The 22,470-nt window shown below is 40.0% G+C and overlaps 1 protein-coding gene across 1 annotated transcript in view; it reads left to right on the top strand.

Annotated features, from left to right (window-relative positions):
- The window catches only part of LOC137677123 (tubulin-specific chaperone A-like), a 47,522-nt gene that overhangs the window by 12,647 nt on the left and 12,405 nt on the right, over window positions 1-22,470 (top strand). Inside the window, exon 2 of the mRNA XM_068424313.1 lies at window positions 20,744-20,849. Within this exon, the coding sequence (XP_068280414.1) occupies window positions 20,744-20,849 (106 nt within the window). The remainder of the gene's footprint in view (window positions 1-20,743; window positions 20,850-22,470) is intronic.

Genomic DNA, 22,470 nt, shown 5'->3' with positions numbered 1-22,470 from the left:
GACCTCTCTTGCAAGGTTTAATTCCAAGGAGGCCTTAGCTTTCCTAGTTGCCTCCCTACATCCTCTGACAACAGACTTATATTCCTTCCAAGTGGCCAGCCCCTCCTTCCATGATCTGTACACCCTCTTCTTCCACTTGAGTTTGCCCAGCAGTTCCCTGTTTAACCATGCAGGTCTCCTGGTACCCTTTCTTGACTTCCTACCTGCTGGGATGCTCTGATCTTGAGCTTGGAAGAAGCAGTCCTTGAATGCTAACCAACTATCTTGGGCCCCCTTACCTTCTAGTACCCTGTCCCATGGGATTTCCCCTAGCAATTGCTTGAAAAGGCCAAAGTTGGCCCTCCTGAAGTCCAGTAGTGCTCCACTGATTTGGCAAATTTTCAGAGACTATATACCATAAAGTTATACAGAGTCACAGGATTTCTCGAGAACTCATTTATAGAACCATGAGATATGCAAATGTCCGCTCTGCATGCGCAGTCGTTTTTTCTGGTGGTCGCTGGGGGGTCTTCAGATAAAGGCTTGGAGTCTTCCTCACTGTGTCTTCTGACTGGCCTTTGCTTTTGCACACTCAGTCCGGGGATCATGTAGGCCATGTCCTTCAAGGCAGCTGTTGCAACTCCCTTATCTCTATGTTCCTGTGCATCTGCCCATCCCAAGGCCCAGCCATCTGAAGTGAGAACATCGGGGAGCCTCCTTATTTTACAGCCATTGCCGCTCTCCAAATTGCAAAGTCTTTCCTTTGTTGAGCACCCAGGATAGTTGAGTAATTAAGGTATTTACAATGCCCTCCTTGTTCTTGGGGCCCCCTTGTTTCATTCCCCCCTTTACTAGTTACTTGTAAATTCTTTTACAAAGGTTCTAAGTTTTCATATTTCATTATCTTAGGTAGGGCCCAAATTTTCATAGCTAATTTCTTCAACTTATACTGTAAAAGGCAATTGAAAGCTGTTAGTATAATGACAAACACTAACAATATCAGGAGTGGGTGAATTAGGATATGTAAAGTTTTCTCTGCAGAGGGTGAGTATCCTGAGACGATATCCCACCAATGGTGAGTGATATCATCTCTAATTTGATTTGCCAATCCTACTAATTTGTCTCGAGTTATTACTGTTTGGACTATGGACTCAGAGAGTGTCTTATTTTGGTTTTTTTTTTAAGTGTTCTCTGAGTTCCTGAGATTGGTTCAGAATTTTGTTCAGTTTTTCCAAAGACACACTTGCATGACTTACATTTAAACTCTTGTAATGTCAAAACATTGCTATTTGTTTACATGGTATTCTTCAACTACTGATTGGTTGTTAGTCACTAAGCACACATGTCTAGCATTAATTTCTACAAACACTTCAAACACATCAGGAGATAGGATTGTCCATTTGCAGCTGTTAACAGAAAGCTCTAATAAGCAGGGTTCATATATCATTATTCTGCTGGCATTCTGTTAACTGCTATGGGGTTCCTACTCCCTTCACTGTACAACATTTTAAGGTGGTTTGTGGTTTTACAGTAATATTTGTCAAATTTAGACAGAATGCAAAGGTCATTCCCTGCCATCCTGTTAATGTTACTCTATATGTGGATTGTTCCTTCTTACTGTAGGGTCTCCATAGGGTACAATTGAGAGTGAACCAAACTGGGAGCAAAGGATATTACTATATTAAAGCAAAAAACCCACAATATAATCATTAACAGTCTCGAGTCAACTTTGCAGATGTGGGTCCTGTGGGTTGGGATTTCCATGGTCTTTCGGGTGCTTTCTTGATTCTCGAGTAGTGGATCCAGGCAGTGTCCTTCTCAAGCTTGACCGCAAAACTTGAAAAGGGCTGCTCCATTTCTCTTTGAGAGGGTTACCTGAAATATTTTTAACATAAACCAAATTCCCAGGTTTAAACAAATGCACTGGTGAGTCTAAATCACATGCTCTAGTAGAGATCACCAATTTGTTTACTTGTAATTGTTTTCCTAATGCAATTAAGTATTGTTGATACTGATAACCCCTTTTCTAGGGAGTTCCGAAAAATCTATTTGCCAAATTTGACCTGGGACCTTTCCCTTACTAATATTTCCAAATTTCACACTATGTTCCACCTTTGGATTATTCTTTAGGCACTGTCTTCATTTAACCCACACCTGGGGCTAAACAATAGCAGTTTTTCTCTTACCCAAAGTCCCTTCCCCAAATGAGGAAGGGAATTGGGAAAAAGAGGGAGACTTGTAGGATGAAGTTAACCAAATTTAATGAAATGAAGAAATCAATATAAATGACAACACAAAACAGACAGAAGTATACTTATCTACAGATCACTAGCAAGTTGCTCTAGCAATGAAGAAGAAGGAAGGAGAGCAGGAAGAGCCCCCCCCTCTTCCCAACAAGCCCTCTCTTTTATAGTGAACTGGATGTCAATGATATAGAATGCACCTGTGGGCCAGCCAGGGTCAGAGCTGCCCTGGAGTTAACTGATAAGGGCCTTGATCACCATGGCTGGCCACAAACTGAAACCAAATCCCAGTGAAACCAGGACAGGTATACCTCACATCTTTTAACTATGGCTTTTGTAGTTTGATACAATGTTCTGGCTGCTATTTGCTTGATAAGGGATTCATATAAGGCTCCAGTTCCCCAGTGTGTTTTGTCATGTTCTGCCTTTATCAATTTCCATAATATCCTAAAGGGAACTACCACTCTGTTGTCTCCTAACACTGCCCACCCTGAGGGGTCGATTTTGGCCCCCAGACCAGCAATTAACTTCTGATCCCCTTCATCATACTCAACCTTTTCCAGTGGAGGCAAAGATTTTTCAGGAATTAAACTTAATACCTCACCTTGTTCTGCAGCTTGTCTTGCCTCATAATCAGCCAATTTATTTCCCACTTCCCTGTCAGTGTTACCTTTCTGATGTCCTTTGCAGTGCATGATTGCTACCGCTGACGGCAGTAGTACAGCATCTAGAAGTCGCAAAATCATATCAGCATGTTTTATACCTTTCCCTTGAGCAGTTAAGAGTCCCCGTTCTTTCCAAATTGCTCCATGGGCATGGACGACACCAAAGGCATTCTTCGAATCTGTCCAGATGTTCACTCTCAATCCTTTGGCAAGCTCCAGCACTCTCACAAGAGCAATTATTTCGGCTCATTGTGCCGATGTGCCCTTAAGGAGTGACTTTGCTTCCACTAAGTGGTCTGTGGTGGTCACAGCACATCCAGCCATTCGAACCCCGTTCTTTACAAAACTGCTTCCATCAGTATACCACGTATGGACAGCTTCTTCCAACGGCTCCTTCTTCAAGTCTGGTCTGCTTGCATACACAGTCTCAATTGTCTCTATACAATTATGCACGACCGTCTCCATTTCCTGTTTATCGCTCAAAAAGGAAGCAGGGTTTATGAGGGTAGATGTAACAATTTCTATATCATCCTGTTCCATTAGCACTGCCTGATATTTTGAGAATCTCTGTGGTGAGAGCCAGTGTCCCCCTTTTTGTTCCAAAACTGAGGTTACAGCATGGGAAGTGTGCATAGTTATCTTTTGTCCCAAGGTGAATTTTCGAGCTTCTTCAATAGTCAGAACAACGGCAGCCACTGCTCGAAGACATCCTGGCCACCCTTTGCTTACTTCATCCAATTGTTTGGAGAAGTATGCTACAGCCTGTCTATAAGGGCCTAGTTTCTGTGCCAAAATTCCCAAAGCTACTCCTTGCTTTTCATATGAGAACAACCAAAAGGGTTTTGTTACATCAGGCAGGCCCAAGGCTGGGGCCCTCATTAGTTCCAGTTTCAGTTCTTTGAATGCTTTTCTAGCCTCACTAGTCCATATTAATTGTGTATGGCTGTTTTTCAATAGTTCATATAGTTTAACCAAAAGTCCATAATTATAGATCCATAATTGGCACCAACCTGTCATTCCCAGAAAGGTTTGAAGTTCTTTTGCCATGGTTGGTTATGGGGTCCTGCAGATGGCTTCCTTTCGGTCACTCCCAAGCTGTCTCTGTCCCTTTGAAATCATGAATCCCAGGTATATTACTTCTTTCTTCAGGATCTGGGCTTTCTGTAATGAGACTCGATAACCACTTAGTCCAAGAAAATTCAACAAACTCACAGTCCATTCTTTGCATTCCTCCTCCTTTTCTGTAGCTATCAGAATGTCATCCACATATTGTAAGAGAGTCCCATTTCCCAGAGGCCTTACCCAGGCTTCTAATTCTTTTGCTAACTGATTTCCAAAAATGGTGGGACTGTTCTTAAATCCTTGAGGTAACACTGTCCAGGTTAGTTGTTTTTTCTGTCCTGTATCAGGGTTTTCTCATTCAAAGGCAAATAAATCGCGGCTTTCAGGAGCCAAGGTGAGGCAAAAGAATGCATCTTGTAGATCTAATACCATAAACCATTCATAGGTTTCCTTTAAACTGGTCAGCAAAGTATACGGGTTTGCCACTACTGGATACAAATCTTTAACTATTTGATTTATTGCTCGCAAATCCTGCACTAATCGATAAGTTTTGCCATCAGGCTTTTTAACAGGCAAAATAAGGTGTGTTATGCTCTGAAGAGCATTCAATCAATAATCCACATCTCATTAAGTCCTCTATAATACTTTTCACTCCTCGCCTATCTTCCAGTTTCAGGGGATATTGTTTTATCCTAACAGGCCATGCTCCAGGCACTCCTGAGGCCCACACTCCTGGATATACCTGGTCCTTTATTTCGTGTATAATTTCTTCTTCCCTAATTTGGGGTTCAGTGAGAGTCAAACTTAAAATTTCAATGTGATTCTTTTCTGGTATTTTAAACTCAATTTCTCCATTTTAAAATTTTATCTCAGCATTCAATTGTTCTAATAAGTCTCTTCCCAAAAGTGGTCTAGGAGCATCAGGCAGGTAGAGAAATTTATGAATTCCTACACTTTTTCTAATTTTGAATTCTAATGGTTTCAAAAAGAAAACTTTTTTGACCTGCCCAGTTGCTCCCACCATGTTAACACTTTGCTTATTGGCAATAAGGTCTGATTCAATACTGAAAATGTGGCACCTGTATCTACTAGGAATTCTACAGTTTCCTCTTCTTTCCCTAGCTGCATTTTTACCAAGGGTTCTGCTAGGGAAGATTCCCTTGGTCAGCTCCTATATCAGAAACCATTACCGATTTCAGTTTCAGACAATCCTTTTTCCAATGCCCCATCTGCTTATAATACACACACTGATCTTTCAGGAGGGGTTGATTTCCCCTCGGTGGGGCATTTGCACCTCTTCTCACAAGTAAGTTCTGAGAGGGTCTCTGGCCCCCTGTGGTGTGCAGAGCAGCCACTGCCACACCGGCAGCCGCTCCGCCCCGTCACTCTCCCCCTCTGAATCTCCCCATTCCGATATGCCCGCCATGCAGTCTCCAGCAACCTCTCTAAATCTCTCACATCCATTCCTTGCACTTTCTATAGCTTTCTCCTAATATCATCTGCCGATTGTCCCAAAAACAGAGATCCACTGTTCCCAGCAGAGTTCCAGCCAGAATCAGAGCCTGTACCTGGGTTCTGGCCGCTTTCACAACCACCTGCTTTTCTGATTTGCTAAACACCACATCCAGCATTGCATCCACAATCCTCCCAGTCAGGATCCTGGCTTTTCACAATTAGTTCAAATCCTTTAGCAACCTTTTCAGGATCATCCCGATAATTCCCCGCAGTAATTCGCCAACAATCTAAATCTGCTAGAGTGAAAGGTACTTGAATTCTGATGGGTCCCCCCGTTCCCATTGCTTGCCTTAGCGGAGCCTGCATAATAGGTCCCACCTTACTTTGAGTTCTGATGGTAATGGGAGAAAACCCAATATCAGTTTTTTTTCTTTTCTCCTACCTCTGGCTCCCCACCCCCAACAGTACCAGCATCTCCTTCTCTATCACCTCCTCTAATCTCTCATTCTGTGCACCAACCTTTAAACACTTTTGTCCAATGCTACAAGCCAAGCAACATCCTTTTAACTTCCCATTTTGCTTATTTTTCTCCTTTTCTATCGCCAGGACCATAGGGTCCTGGGGTACTAAATTAATTCCACATTCTTTTTGCCACTCTGGGTGATTCTGCAGAGTAAAGAACATATCTGCATAAACCACTTCATCCCGTTTTCCTTCCCTTTAAAAATAAAATAAGTTGTGACAAAGTATTATAACTCAAAGTTCTGTTAAAAGGCCATTTTTCTCCATCATCTAACTTGTATAAAGGCCACCACTGATTGCAATATTTTATCAAAGTTTTTACGGCTCACACTTCTTCCAGGTGGTTCCCAAATATCTTTCCAGTGAGCCAGAACACAGCCCAAAGGGCTCTTTTTCAAAACTCCACCCTGTTGGTTTCCCATTCAAAATTGGGAAAGACAGGGACCTGGATGCGGACACTTATACACACACACACAGAGACAACAATTAACAATTACTATAGGCACAGTAACAACAACAGCTACTACTCCCCAGATGATAAATGTTGACATAAGCTATTCAAAGATTTTAAACACTTTTCAGGTTCCCCCATTTATCGATCACTTCATCCTTCTCCGGCTGTTTCCCTCACGGGATAACAGAACCGCAGATCCGGATTCCGCACTCGCTTCGTACGTATTTGTACGTCTCACACAATCATACAAGTTCAGATACAAAGTCAAGTTACAATAAACAAATTTTAAATCCAAATGTTCCTCTAAACATTCATTTGCCCTCCCCTTAAAATCTCTATACAACCCAAACATCGGGGAGACGAACAAAGGTACACAGATTACAAAGTTAACAACAGCAGCTACTACTCCCCAGATGACAAATGTCGACATAGGTTATTCAAAGATTTTCAAATACGTGTATACCAAACATATACGTATTACTATGCATATGTAAACCAAACAAATGCACAAACGATCGCACTAACCGGATGATTAATACAAATCGTACATGCAAATGTATGCCACCCGGCGGGCTTCTCGCGAACCGTAAATTATGAGTAGCTCCAAATGACCGGTCCCAAAACAAACACAGAAAGAATGCCTTTTCTTACCAGTGGTCCTTGTCTGTGCCTGCACGGATCCGCCGAGTCGGGGAGTCCCTCCAGAGAGGTCTCCGGGGCTGGCCAAGGGAGTCTCCGACCCAGAGGTCCTGCAGCTGGACAGAGTCTCCTGCCTGGCTCACCAAAACTGATATAAAGATCTGTAATCTCCAAACCCCCTTGCTTTCTAACTTTCCTCACCGAAGTGGGAAGCTAGGTGTGGCTGGGTAAACAGTCCGAAAGAAAACTCAATAACACTAGAGTGTTATTAAGCAGGCATTCTTTATTGCAGCACTGGGGATTAATCCACCATGAGTGCTCCACCGACTTGGCAAATTTTCAGAGACTATATACCATAAAGTTATACAGAGTCATAGGATTTCCGAGAACTCATTTACATAACCATGAATATGCAAATCTCCGCTCTGCATGGCAGTCATCTTCCCTGGTGGTCGTCGGGCTTGGAGTCTTCCTCACTGTGTCTTCTGACTGGCCTTTGCTTCTGCACAAACTCAGTCTGGGGATCATGTAGGCCAGGTCCTTCGAGGCAGCTGTTGCAACTCCCTTATCTCTATGTTCCCATGCATCTGCCCCTCCCAAGGCCCAGCCATCTGAAGTGAGAACATCCTCCTTATTTTACAGCCATTGCCGCTCTCCAAATTGCAAAGTCTTTCCTTTGTTGAGCACCCAGGACAGTTGAGTAATTAAGGTATTTACAACACCCTCCTTGTTCTTGGGGCCCCAACCCTTTCTTTTCCTGATGCATTGTGAATTGCCTACAAGCATAATATGACTTTAGTTCTATCTAATTTTGATCATTACTGTTACACTTTTAATCGGTTATCCCCAGGGGGAGGGAGAGGAGAGAAGTAGGTTCTATGCCTTTTCTCCAAAACAAAGGTCTTGATTGAAGATGATGACTCTGTGGGGTTATAGAAGGGAAAATGAAGTGATGATCTGTGGTAACCCCAATTGTTGCCACAACAGAGGCCCCATTGTTCTTGCTTCTCTAGAAGTGAAGTTCTCAGATTCCTTAGCATCAGCATGGGCTGATAAACTTTTTACTTCTCTAACTCTTGTCTTCAGTCCATCAGAGGTGCTTTTTAAGTTTTCTTGGTTCAGTACCCCATCTCTTTGCCCCCAGCCATCCACGTTGCTTCTTGCAGTACCTCAGCATCCCCGGCTTTATCCCTGGCTAGCATCTTTCTGCTTTTTGAGTAGTTTATAACTTAAGAGCTTTCACTCTGGTTGCATCTGTTGGATTTTTCCATTGCTCACTCCCTCTGCCCCCCTACATGCTCCCACTGGCTGCTGGCATTCAATGATGCCCTCCCTAACCAAGCAGGCTTTCTCAGCAGGGCAAAAGGGGAACTTAAGCTGTTGCCATGGCAAGGATTTAAAAAAAATCTGCAGGAATATATTGCAAGAGCAGGAAAATGAGAGGCAAGGACAGTATGTGAAGCCCTGGATATTCAGAGAAATCTCAAATTTTAAAATGGTATAATTTGCCATTTTTACTAATAAAAGAGATGCTGTAAAAATGTTAAAACCAAGTAATTTTTAAATTAAAATAATTTTCTAACTTCAAGAAAAAACTGTAACTGATTTTCATAGTCTTCACAATAATGGTCCCTGAAAAATGCCAAGCCTGCAATTTTAACCTGAAAATGTCATGGTAATTCAGTTCTGTAAGTTGTAGATGCAGGGAGGGGTGTGGGTGGTAAAAATAATGCATATACTTGTGTGTGGTTACATCTTGACTCTTTTAGAGAAAGTTTATCTTTTATGCTGATTTTTTCACTATCAAGAAAATGAATGCATAAACTTGAGATCCTGCCCAAATCAGAAAGTAGTCAATTACTCATGGCTAAGAAAATATGGCAGTTAATGATAACTGTCAAGTACTATATTTCTTTCCTCCTTCCTCCCTTGACTTTTCCTCTTAGGCCTCGGTCTGTAGTGCGTGTGTGCTTATGTAACCTCAGTGAAACCAAGAATGTGCATAAGAAATTTGCAGATTTGGGACCTGATATTTTAAGCTCTGCAGGTAGTGATTTCCACAGCACCAATGTTAATGCAGTTTTTGAATTACTTGTGCTATAATTGTGCATAATATTAATATATGGAATTTGTTATACTGTAACAAAAAACTGTACCATGTACAGTTACACTATTATGGATTTTTAGGTTTGAACTAAGTCAGCATAGCTATTTCATTATCTAGTCAATACATCCTATCAGCTTTGGGTTTTATGTGTGCTTAGGTTGAATCCGTGGTATATTAGCATATACCATGGTTAATGGTAACATTAGTTTTGAAGAGATGCATGTCCTTTCAATAGTGAAGCTATTCAGTAGCTCAGAAAGGTGGAATTTTTGTTTATCTAGTACAGAGCATCCTAATTTCATTATGCATTAAAAAAACCTCACGTTGTGCATACTTTTTTCATCTGTTAACCTTGAGATAAACTGTATACCCCTCCTGTGATCCACTGATCAGTGAGGTAGAGCTGCTTGCTACTGCTAATGATGTGATTACAGGAGATGATGGGGTTGATGTATAAGGACCAGGGTAGGAACATATGTACCTATGGGGAATAAGGAGGGCAGCAGCCAGAAGTTAGGAGAGTAAACCACTTGCAACTCTGCACCCTAAGCAGACTAGGAGTGAAGTCCCTTGAGAAATCAATGTCATCCTAAATTTGGAGGTCTCATTTCCCTCTCCCCCTCTCCAGTTCTCTGGTCTCTGATGCTAGTCAAATCTTTTGCTGAGCTTGTTCTATTCACTTAACCCAGGAGAAAAAGTGTTAGTTTTTCTTACTGTGTTAATTTCCTGCTGTTTTGGTGAATTGGCTCATGTAGAGGTCGTTTGAACATTAGTGCTGGCAGAGATGTATGCTGGGGTGGGGGGGAAGCAGACCTCTGTTCAGCAATGGTCAGCTTTTTGACTGTCTTGAACTGTCTTGTGTTACTTTGCTCTTGTATTGGGTTTATGTGGCAAGGTTTTGGTAGCGGGGGGGGGGGGGGGGGGGGCTGCAGGGGTGGCTTCTGTGAGAAGATGCCAGAAACTTCCCCCATGTCCAACACGGCCAGTGCTAGCCAGCTCCAAGATGGACACGCCACGGGCCAAAGCTGATCCAATCAGCGATGGTGGTAGTGCCTCTGTGATAACATATTTAAGAAGGGGGAAAAAGTTGCTGCGCAACAGCAGCCGGGAGAGGAGTGAGAATATGTGAGAGAAACAACCCTGCAGACACCAAGGTCAGTGAAGAAGGAGAAGGGAGGAGGTGCTCCAGGTGCTGGAGCAGAGATTCCCCTGCAGCCTGTGGTGAAGACCATGGTGAGGCAGGGTGTCCCCCTGCAGCCCATGCAGGTCCACAGTGGAGCAGATACCCACCTGCAGCCTGTGGAGGACCCCATGCTGGAGCAGATGGATATGCCCTGAAGGAAGCTGTGACCCTGTGGAGAGCCTGTGCTAGAGCAGGCTCCTGGCAGGAACTGGAGCCCATGCTGGAGCAGGTTTTCTGGCAGGACCTGTGACCCCGTGGGGGACTCACGCTGGAGCAGTCTGTTCCTGAAGGACTGTACCCCGTGGAAAGGACCCACGTTGGAGATGTTCGTGGAGGACTATCTCCCGTGGGTGGGACCCCACGCTGGAGCAGGGGAAGAGCAGGAGGAGGAAGGAGCTGCAGAGACAATGTGTGATGAACTGACCGCAACCCCCCTTCCCCATCCCCCTTCACTGCTCAGGGAGAGGAGGTAGAGAAATTGGGAGTGAAGTTGAGCCCAGAAAGAAGGGAGGGATAGGGGGAAGGTGTTTTAAGATTTAGTTTTATTTCTCATTACCCTACTCTGATTTGATTGGCAATAAATTAAATTATTTTCCCTGAGTGTTTTTTGCCCATGATGGTAACTGCTGAGTGATTTCCCTGTCCTTATGCTCAACCCACGAGCCTTTCATTATATTTTCTCTCCCTCTGTCTAGTTGAGGAGTGGGAGTGATAGAGCAGCTTGGTGGGCACCTGGTGTTCAGCCAAGGTCAATCCACTACAGCTTTTCAGCTTGGGGAGTGGAAGTGGGGGAGAAAGAGAGTAGAGGAAAATAGGTGAGGTAGTAAATCATAATGGTATGGAAAAGGTAGTTAACAAATTAGTGGTGTGGTTTTTTTTTTTCTTCCAGCTCAAGATTCTCTCAAGCTCTTTGAGCTCTTCTGGTTTTAATCTGCAGCTTTAAAGAAATAAAACTGTGTGTTTTTTTGGTTTTTTTTTTTTGTTTTTTTTTTACACAGAACATGCAAATTGTGGAAATGATTGTTAAGTGAGGTGAAAGTCAAATGTGTAAAGGATTTTAAAAGGGCAGCAGCCATAGTCAGGAGCTGACTATTAAACATTGATGGTTTAGTTTTATTCTTCAGTGTTAAAAAGTCCTTAACTTGATTTCTAGAGGCAGGTATACCACAGGAAATGTCACTTTAGATTTGATTTGTTTCTTTATACTCTTTCCCTAGTAGTTAACTACTGGCTGGCAGTGGAGACAAGGTCCAGAATAATTGTATCTTGTATTTCTTCTTTTTCATTTCAAAAAACTGTGTGAAGCTAGTAAAAATACTATTATTTTGTTTGGGTTATTTTTTCCTCTGTTTCTGGGGGTGTAGACTTCTGCTTCAGGGTCCATGAAAGATAACTAAGGAAAACAAGCTTGTTTTCAGTAGATTTAAACCAGGTATGTGGGAGCCTTCACTTCCATTGAACATTTATGTGGAGTTCTGATGGCTGAAAAGAGCTATTTTAAATGGAGACTTGAAGTATGAGAATAAGCTAATATTGGTAGTATGCAGTTGTTTGTCAGTTTTTACTTATTTAACTTAGGGTGTCCAAGGAGAGGAAGGATTTGGGAATTCTTGGTCAGTAGATTTATTTTAAAAGGAGGAAAACTAAAGAAAAATTTCAGTTGTTAGTTGGTGTTACGACCTGGTTGCAACTAGTTCGTGAATTGACGCCAAATAACTGGTATGGAATTAAGAACAATTTGTTAGTACAGGGAAAGTGGCATAGCCATAAGTGTCTTAGCTTTCTTAAGACACAGAGAAAAGAGAGAAAAGGAAAAAGAGAAAGAGGATCGAAAGCAGCTTAAGCAACGGAGAAAAGAGAAAAAGACAAAGAGGATAGAAGATGTGAGAGAGAGATATCGCCACCCTCGGATCCTGCAACATAGGTTGTTTGTAGAGATGGTAGGTCCTCAGGTGGCGGGCGCTTTGTGCCGGCATCCGGAAGTTCTAAATACTTGAGTTCATTTGCATGCGAGCTAGGAGAGGGTGGTGTCATCCCTCTTGTCTCCCCCCTCTGCTCGCTTCTCATGCTAACTGGGACGCCTGGGCATTTTTAGTCTTAGATTGTTCTTGAAATGAGTCGGTGGTCCCCTAGGGGTCTCTGGTGGTCGTGATCCCTCATAGTTGTGACCGCTGTATGACGCCACTTCTGCACAAGCGTGGTTGAGGCCTTTATGTTGTAAAGATGTTGCACATGTAGGTTGGCCCCAAGGAAAAGATACTGTTCTGCTTCTGTAGGACTTACCTCTTCCACTGGGCAGAGTTGTAAGACAAGTTGTTCAAGGCATAACAAAGGTACTGCTCTGCCTCTGCAGCACCCATCCCCTCCTCCAGCCGAAGCTGGAAAACAAGTTAAAGCATGCATGCTCGGTCTGTCACAGTTGGTATCTTAATTATGGACCAGGTGCCTCTAATCAAAAGCTCTCACATACTTCCTGATAGTCCTGTAACACTTGCCAGAAAGCAGAATGGGATGTGGAAACTATAACAAAATATATAAAAAAAATGAAACTTCCTTACAGATTTTGCATTTTAACATCTGACCCAACTGCAAAATATATTATCCTATTAATTTAGATGGTGGCTGTCTCTGGTCTAATCTTTAAACAACTTATTCTTTATAGCAATCTTCTTAATTTTTAAAAAATCATTAATATCTTAAAATTTGAGGCCCTACCTTGAAACTTTAGGATAAAGATTGAAGTTTGCAGAAAAAACTTTATGGCCAAAGGGCAAATATTCCCAAAGCAGAAAATCAAGTCAGAGGGGAAAGAGAGCTGAGAAATAATAAAAGCAAAATTACTGTGTTTTTTTTTTCTTTCTGGCAGATGATGGTAGAGTAGAAATAAAGTATTTGGGTTACATAAGTAATTTTTTTTTTAAACACTGCTGCATCCCTATGAGAGGAAAGTGTGTGAGTGTTTTAAAGTGGGCATATCATTGACAGAATAATGGTCTGTCATCATGGTCTTGGGCTGTTACTCACATGCAGTCCCAACCTCTTCTGCTTATACACAGAAGTTCCTTTTTAGGGATGTAGCCCATGTCTTAAGTGGTAGTCTCACAGCTTGGCAACTGATTCTCACTTCAGTCAAGGATGAAAGCTCAAATAATTGTTTTTCAGTCTCTTCTCACTATTTCTGGCTTCCCATATACATGTAAAGCTACATATATATAAAACTTGCTGCAAAATCCACTAATAAAGCATTGTAGAATGGTGTCATGGTTTAAAGCTGGGCTGGCTATTAGACCGATGGCAGACACTCTCTATTAACCCTCCTTCCCCTGCCAGAAGGGGAAGGAAAAGAGAAAAGGGAGAGAGACTTATGAGTTGGAAAGTTAAAACAGTTTTAATAAACTATAATAACAAAAGTATAATAATAATCATGGAAATGATTAAATATATATAAATATATACAAAACCGAGTTCCCTCAATGATGGTCATGTCACCACCGGCACTGCAGGGCAGGCTTCGGGAAGGCCCAGACTGGTCTCAGCGACGGACAGGAACTGGATTTGGGAACTCACGGATTGGGATCGAGGGCAGGAGAAAAGCAAACAGAGTCCTCTTTGGACATTGACCACAGAAGAAGAGAGTGAGACTTGTGATCCCCCAGCTTTATACTGAGAATGATGTGTATAGGATGGAATACCTTGTTGGTCAATTTTGGGTCACCTGCCCTGTCTGCTCCTCCCTGGAGGTGTGACCCTTCTACAGCTCTTCACTCATAATTAGTGAGGAATTTAGCAGTGACCTTGGTTTCTCTAAGAATAAGTACAAGCAAGAGCCTTTCTGCATAACATCCCTACTAGTACCTTAGTGATAACTATAAACTTTGAGTGTTATCAGTCCTAGTTATGCAGTTAGTTTCAGAAAGTGCAGTTACTTAGAAGCAGCTTAGCTGAAAGTAAAAATCACTGAAAGGAAAATTGTTTCTGTGTGAGTCTAAACCAGGACAAATGGTTTGGTTTGCTGTAGTACTAGGCTAAATATTCTCAACTTCTTGAGCAGAAGTTAGTGAGTGCAGTAACAGTAACTTAGGTGCAACTTTGTGGCTCTTCAGGTTTGAGTAATTTTCACAGGATTAACTGCAGTGAATGTATATCCTTAAATATTGGTTCTCTCTAGGTTAGGATTGAGGAACTGTCTGTGATGTTCGTGGACATGTTTTGAAGGTTGCAGGGTTGTTCTCAATAAATAAATGGATGGCTTATGTTCCTGCTGTTGGTCATGTCTAATACACACTAAACTTTTCCAGCCTGTATGGTAGCTGATAAATCCCAATTTTCCAAAAGTCCATTGCCAAACAGCTTACCTTCAGTTGTTCTGCATGCATCTTTTCCTATGCACAGACTACCATTAGCTTTATCTTAAGGAAAGTTAGGTTGGAGTTCTTTTGGTTTTAGTAAATACACTTACGTGTGGAAGAAAAAGTGAATTCTTGGTCATACAAGTGCTAGTACGAGTCATCATATTGACATTAATGACAGTCATCAATGACAAATTATTTTCAATATAAATTTGCATTGGTGCTAATCTGTACCCTGCAGTGCCCTGGAAAAATTAATAACATAAAATACATTGTAAATCTTTGTGTTTAAAACAGACCGTAGTGGCACATCTTTTAAAGGGAAAAAAAACCACCACTTTTTCTTTATAAAGCTTCCAAAGAATAACAATATATAATTTATATGTGTGTGTATATATATATTTTTAGCATGGCAAGTTTGCTTTCTGTGCAAAATATACACACTGTACTTTGTCAGAAGCAACGTGAGATTGTTTCGGAGATTGAAAACCCCTTGAATCATTTTGTTGCTTCAGCCTCTAGGTTGTTTAATCACTTTCCAAATATAGTCAATTTAAGTCATTACACTTAAGGCAGTATTTAAAACTCAAAATGTACATAAATAGCAGGCTTTACCCTATTTTATGTGCTCAAAACAAGTTATTTTTCATAATCTTGATTCTCAATCAAAGTAAGCTACAGTCAGCTTCAGAAGGTTTCAGGTAGACATAAGAGTGACCTCTTATGTTTCCAATGCCTGTTCTGAAATCAGGTTAAGGTAAAGTTATCTTACAGATTCAATACAAAGGAAAAAATAATTCTTACTGTTTTCCTGTAAGACTTTTTTCATTTCATTAATGCTTACATTATAGATATTTGTGGTTTTGTACCTATTTAAAAGTTTTAATAAAAGAAAAAAATCATTGATTGGGGAAATTTAATATTTGCCGCTAATACCTTAATGCCTTCCTTTCTAAGATGGAAATAATTAAGGAACTTCTGATCTCTTTTCCATAATTAAAAAAAAAACCTAAAGACTTAAGAAAGTTAAAAACAGAAAATGTTTCATCCCTCCCTGCCGTGAAGTGGGACTGAAGTAGAGAGCTTTTTTATAGGTAGAGTCATTGAGGTTTTGGAGTTCTGGGGGAGGAAGAGAGAAAGCAGCTTGTGCTGGAATGGTCCTGTACTTCTAGCTGGTTGGGGATGTCTCACTGCAGATTCCCCAAAGGAATGACTTTAGGTAACAGGAATGTTTGACTTGTTCTCTTTATGCATACTGAATGCATGTAGAGCATAAAAAGAACAGATCTGTGTTGGACTTTGAATGTTTGGATCTTTTGTAGACTTCTTGCAAAACTGGACTGAGAAGGTTCCTCTAGCTACTTCTCAAAGACTTTTCAGCATCTTGTAGGTGGTTTAAGAAAGTACTGATTGCTTTCAGAGCAGTTCAATGTTACAGGTGCTTTTCATGTTCTAAAACTATGGGCAGTGATTTGCAAATGTAATTTAGAGGAAGATGACTCTTGGCCTATTTAGGAGCTGGTGGATATTGGGTATACAGTAAAAATGAAGCTCTTGTTTTTTTTTTGAGGCTGTGACATCTTGGTTTGATCATAAGAATATCTTTAAGCCTTCAAAATAATATTTTCAGAAGTTTTGGCACAGGAAAGTACCCATCATGTACCATGTCACATAGATGTTTAAGATGGTGTCCTGGTTTCATTGGGATTTGGTTTTAGTTTGTGGCCAGCCATGGTGATCAAGGCCCTTATCAGTTAACTCCAGGGCAGCTCTGACCCTGGCTGGCCCACAGGTGTATTCTATATCATTGACATCCAGTTCACTATAAAAGAGAGGGCTTGGTGGGGAGAGGTGGGGCTCTTCCTGCTCTTCCTCTCATTCCCCCTCCCTCCCTTGTTGTGATTCCTGGAGCAATTTGCCAGTTGTTAGATAAGTATACTTCTGTCTGTTTTGTGTTGTCATTTATATTGATTTCTTCATTTCATTAAATCTGTTCAACTTCAACCCACAGGTCTCCCTCCTTTTCCTAATTCCCTTCCTTATTTGGGGAAGGGACACTGGGTGATAGAAAAACTGCTTATTGTTTAGCCCTGGGTGTTGGCTAAACGTGGACAGTTGGTCCTGTGGATGTCCATGAATTCTAGCAGCTGTTAACATTGTATGTCAGGAAGGAGGAGAGCCATAGGAAACAGAGTAGCCAAACTCCTTGGAGAGACTGACAAGTGGGCTTGCCTGGCAAATATAATTTCTAAAGAATGACACCAGTGTAAACTATCGACACATGAAAACCATAAAGCACTTGAACTGTCTCAGAGGATCCCTGAGAAATCAGATTAATAGATCTAGTTATGTTTAATTAAATAAATAATTGTCATAATGGGCATAAGTTAGACATTTCTCTTGCTGGTGTATATACACTTTTGAAAATGGAAAAATTCAGTAGAACATTTTCTTTTTTTATTGAAAACTGAAAGCTGTGTTTGTGATGAAAGTAGTGGGAGCCTTTGGAGTGGCTTGTTTGCTGCCTTGCCTGCTGCCTACTCAGGTGACTTAGGTCAGAATGAGTAAGACACTTTTAAGTGAAGATCATGTGAGCTTAGCAAAGTGGATGTTAACCTCTAGCAAGAATATGCAGTATATAAAAACTCTTAAATCACGTTGCAAGTATGTGATTTTTTTTTTTTTTTTTAAAAAAAAAATTTGATACATTCCTAAAGGAATTTAAATCTCCTAAAGGAGATACTCTTTGATTACTAATGCTTCACCCAGAATACCTGTGTGTACAAGAGGAAATAGCCTGGAATAGTTAAAACATCATGCTTGTGTTTTAAGAAATTCCAAATTTTTGACTTGCTGTCTTTGAACATCAGCATTCTGCAGGATGCATGCCCTGGTCTGAGGGTGAGCAGAAAGGGAGGAAAATGGGTACCTAATTTCTTTAGCCTCTGTAGCCTCGAGGTAAGTTGTGAAAGAGGAATGTGCAAAATAAATACTGATTTTTATGTAAAATACATACATTGGTAACAATTACAAACTCTGTTGTCTGTTGTACAAACCCAGATATTTATCACTGGTTTAAAATACTTTTACCAAGTTTGAATAATGGCTTGCTTATGCTTGAAAAAAAAAAATGTTTTCATGCACATAATAAATACATCTGTCTTATTCAGTGATAGTATATTCTTCTAGTGGAATAGAATTCAATGAACAGTGGCCTCTATTCCAGACCATTTATAATTCTGCAACAGTGCTGGGTGCACACTTACTGAAGCGTGACCTTGAGCAAGACCTGCAGTCACAGTGCAAAGTAAAATGAAGCATTGCCACTGCTTCCTTTCTTCTCTTTGGAAGCTTAAAAGTACTGTGCATGGCTTTTCTACAGTTTTGCACACTTGAGTTAGCTGAAGGACTAGAATTTCTATTTTGTGAGCAAAGTTAAGATTTTTCTTTTAAAAAGGTGTCCTGGTTTTGTGGGGATAAAATTTATAGAAGCAAGTTTCTGTTATGTTTTGTTTCAGTTTGTGGCCAGCTATGGTATGGTGATCAAGGCCATTAGCAGTTAAATCCAGGGCAGCTGATCCAGGCTGGCCCACAGGTGTATTCTGTAACATTAACATCAAGTTCACTATAAAAGGGAAAGCTTGGTGGGGATGTGTGGGGGTTTTTTTGCTCTCCTTCGGTGATTAATGTTTGGTTTATTTACAGAGCTATTACAGGATGCAGTGTAGCTGAAATAAGGCTAACTGTAGGGTTTCACATGGGTACTAGGTGACAGAATTGTTTAAAAACAAGAGGATATTTTAAGCAACTGCTTATTGTGGAATAAATGCTTATTACATATGACAATGTTGTGGTTTAACCCTAGCCAGCAACTAAGCACCACACAGCTGCTCACTCATTCCCCCTTGGTGGGATGGGGAAAGAGAATTGGAAGGGTGAAATTGAGAAAACTCATGGGTTGCGATAAAAACAGTTTAATAATTGAAATAATAATAATTGTAATGAAAAGGAAAATAACAAAGAGAAATAAAACCCAAGACAGACAAGTGATGCAAATGAAAACAGTAGCTCACCACCAACTGACTGATGCCTAGCCAGTCCCCAAGCAGCAGCCCCCCCTGCCAACCTCCCCCCTAGTTTTATTGCTGAGCATGACATATGGTATGGAATATCCCTTTGGTCAGTTGGGGTTAGCTGTCCCAGCTGTGTCCCCTCCTAACTACTTGTGCACCCCCAGCCTACTTGCTCTTGGAGTAGTGTGAGAAGCAGAAAAGGCCTTGACTCTGTGTAAGCACTGCTCAGCAATAACTAAAACATCCATATATTATCAACACTGTTTTCAGCACAAATCCAAAACATAGCCCCATACTAGCTACTGTAAAGAAAATTAACTCTATCCCAGCCAAAACCAGCACAGACAGGTATAACTGTGATAAGTAATCTACATGGTGTCCTTTTTTTGGTTTTGGATTTTTGCAGTTAAAAGTTAAAGTTACTGTAGTTTATATTTCGTATGACACTAGAGTGTCTGCCAAAGTTATGCCTGTACTAGTTTTTATGGTTGCAGGTTTTTACATCTATAAATGAACCATGTACTTGAAATGCGACAAGTTATGGCCTGGCTTTTTCTGGTACCTACTGAGTTTTCTTACTCTGTTCACTGTGTATGTTCACACCATATAAAAAGATTCTGGTTTAGTATTAATTTTAACCGGGGGGGGGGGGGGGGGGGCGGGCGGGCCCCCCCCCCCCCCCCCCCAACCAGAATCTTGCTTCTAGATAGACAAAGGGTGAAGGAAGAAGAGAGGAACAAAGTGTCATGTGGGTATCTTTGTGTAGAATTCTACTGAAATTTTTAAGGAAAAGGTGATTAAAGGATAGTATTGCTCCATTATGAAATTTCACTTTCCTTTTGAAATCAATAGCTTGCTTTAATTTAGCCTCTCCTAAGCCACGTATTCAATAGAAACAGCTTCATGGCATCTAGAGGAAGGATTTACTACAGAAAATGTTTTCAAATCAAAACTTCTTAATAGCATTAATATCAGCATCTCGATCTTATGAATGATAAATGGAACATTAAATTGGACAATTCTGATTACTGAACAAAGTGCAATGGAAAAAGTGTCACAGAAAGCAGTCTCATATTTCAGGTTTCATGTAATGTCTCCAGTTTTGAAAGCAAAATATTTCAAGTTCTGCTTCTGAAATGTACAACTAATACAGAAATAGAAGTAGGTAGATAAATATGGATGTAATTATTAAGCATCCAGATCTGAGAAAGGTGGGAAAAAAATCGAGTTAAAACTTAATTCTAAACTAGGCCAGAACATGCAGTCCTTTACCTTTTGACAACAGTAAGCAAACTTGAATAGCAGTCAGTTTGAAAAGTTAGTGTGCATAGAGGGAGATGTGACCTTTATTCTCTTTTCATTTGTGTAACATTCTTTGCTTCTTGGATCTGATTATGTTTTTTTGGCTGTTGAGTTCTCCTTAAACAATCTTATCTAATATAGGCAGATCTGATATAGGCTTGTTCTTGTTTGGGGAAGGATTTTCTTTGGCATGTTCTCAGGTTTGCACTAGCATCTCAATGTTTGTTTTGGTCTTGAATTAGCTAATCAGGAATTACTTCATTATTCTCCAGATCCTGAAGGATGTTTTGGTTTGAATCTAGCATTATGTAAGCCAACATATACATAATGAACATATGTAACAAAGTAGGAGATGTAACAGCAAAATTGCAATAACAACAAATAATTAAGCCTGATACTGGCATTGCAATGTAAAAATTACTGCAGGACATCAGACTAGACTACCTTAATATTCCCTTCTGACCTTCAAAATTTCACACGATCTTTAAAAATATTTTAATTGAAATTATTCTTATAAGAATTATTATACATTATAGCTAAATTCAGCATTTCCTAGATCCAGTTTTTTGCAGTGGTTAAGAGCTTTTTTTATAAAACTGTGTATTATCTTATAGGGCTGCAGCTTTCAGGTTTTTTTTTTTTTGTTTTCAATGGCATAACTTTTTACCATAATAGAACCAGATTAACACAATCACTTGGTTTAATTGCAGATTGGCAAAAGAAAAAGTTATGTATGAAAAAGAAGCAAAACAGCAAGAAGAAAAGATTGAAAAAATGAAAGCTGAAGCATGTGATGATTATGGAATTAAGAAGCAGGTAAACTATCCTAAAACTTGTTTTATAAAATCCTTCTTTGCTCTGATTTAATCATAGTCATTCTTAAATAAAAGAATCTCCTGTACCTTTTTCCACACTCCTGTTATATAAGTACTAGACTAAAATTCTGTCAATTACAGAAGTCATAATATGCATTTGTAGAAACTTCCTTTCCTCCAGAACTGTTAAATTATAAGGAGACTGGGTATGGATTGTTTACCACTTGGTATCAGGATGGTTATCACTCACTAACAATGGGTATGGTTTAGAGTCACTATTACAATATGATTAAATTTTTCTTGGAAGGTTCCCCATAAAAGACAGTCATTGCAGACAGTTGGTACATGTCCTTTTGGAAGGAGGAGCGTCAAGTTTCCTTGTCACTGAGAGAAGGCTTGGGTTTGAGAGATTTGTTTATATTCTTTACAGAAGTGTGGCATGTCTGTGTTTAACTGTGGCCTTTATATTCTTTCAGATAAATATGTTATCTTTTAACTGTGTCTTTCCAAGCATTTCCCAGATGTTTTCTCTTAAATCTTCACAGAAACTGAAGCTGTAAATTAAAATTATTTTCACTTGTTTCAATAGTCCGGTGACTTAGTATTATAAAACCTACTGTTCTCCCATCTTAATTTTCAAACAGTGGAAGAATAGGTTAAACAAAACCCAATATAAAAATAAATGAAAACAAGCTAGGAGAAAGCCCTTTTAGAACAAACTAAACCAACTTATTTTAAAAGTTCAGATTTCAGTTCATGTGTGCATGTCCTGCCTTGCTTTCATTATGCCATGAGAAAGAAATACAAATAAAGAATTTGTATACAAGAATTGTATTTATAGAGCTGAGCTGTCTTCTGCCTCACCACAGACTGAGACTCCAAGATCCTACAGAAATAGTATTTCTGAAGATCTGCTGGTGCTAACAAGAACTAATGAATGCAATTGCCGTTTTTAGTGTCCCCCATTCATCACATAATTTGACTGCACCGTGGTATTTTCACAGTGACCTGGCAAGATATCGTCAGTGTCAAAAACAGCAGAGGCTGGGAACTTCTGCTGTGGAATGAAATGTTACACACTACTTGAAGGTATTTTCAGAGACCAATAACAAAAGCCTTCAAAGAGAATAGTCTCAATTCATTCAGAAATTGTTTGATCCACTTTGAAAGCAATCAATTCCTCCAATGACATCTTCACTTATTGTTCTTTTAGAGCACTTTGCATTCTGGAAGTTGTTTATATTTTAGGTTATGAAGAACTTGTAGGCTTAGAAAGAATGTGCATGCTTTTCATAGGATCAAATTTCTTACACTAAAGAAAATTATATAATACCCAGAGAGCTTGCTCCAAAAAAACATTTTGGATAGAGTTAATACTTTGAGAAGTTCTTCAGGAAAAATATATGTAGTTACATGTTTTAAGAATTGCTTTTAGTTAATAATTCCTGATCTGAATAACTTTATTTAAAAATATGGTTATGGACTTTATTTCAGTAATGAAAAATAGCATTTAGGGGATGGGAATGAATTCAATCATTGGAGACTAGAAGAATAATTTTAACTTATTTTAGCTGAGGTATCAGCTAAATCAGATATGTATATACAAATCAATTCAGAGTTGA

The sequence above is a fragment of the Nyctibius grandis genome, assembly GCF_013368605.1.
Source record: "Nyctibius grandis isolate bNycGra1 chromosome W unlocalized genomic scaffold, bNycGra1.pri SUPER_W_unloc_1, whole genome shotgun sequence".
NCBI classification, from domain to species: Eukaryota; Metazoa; Chordata; class Aves; order Nyctibiiformes; family Nyctibiidae; genus Nyctibius; species Nyctibius grandis.
This window is presented reverse-complemented; position numbering and strand designations above follow the sequence as displayed.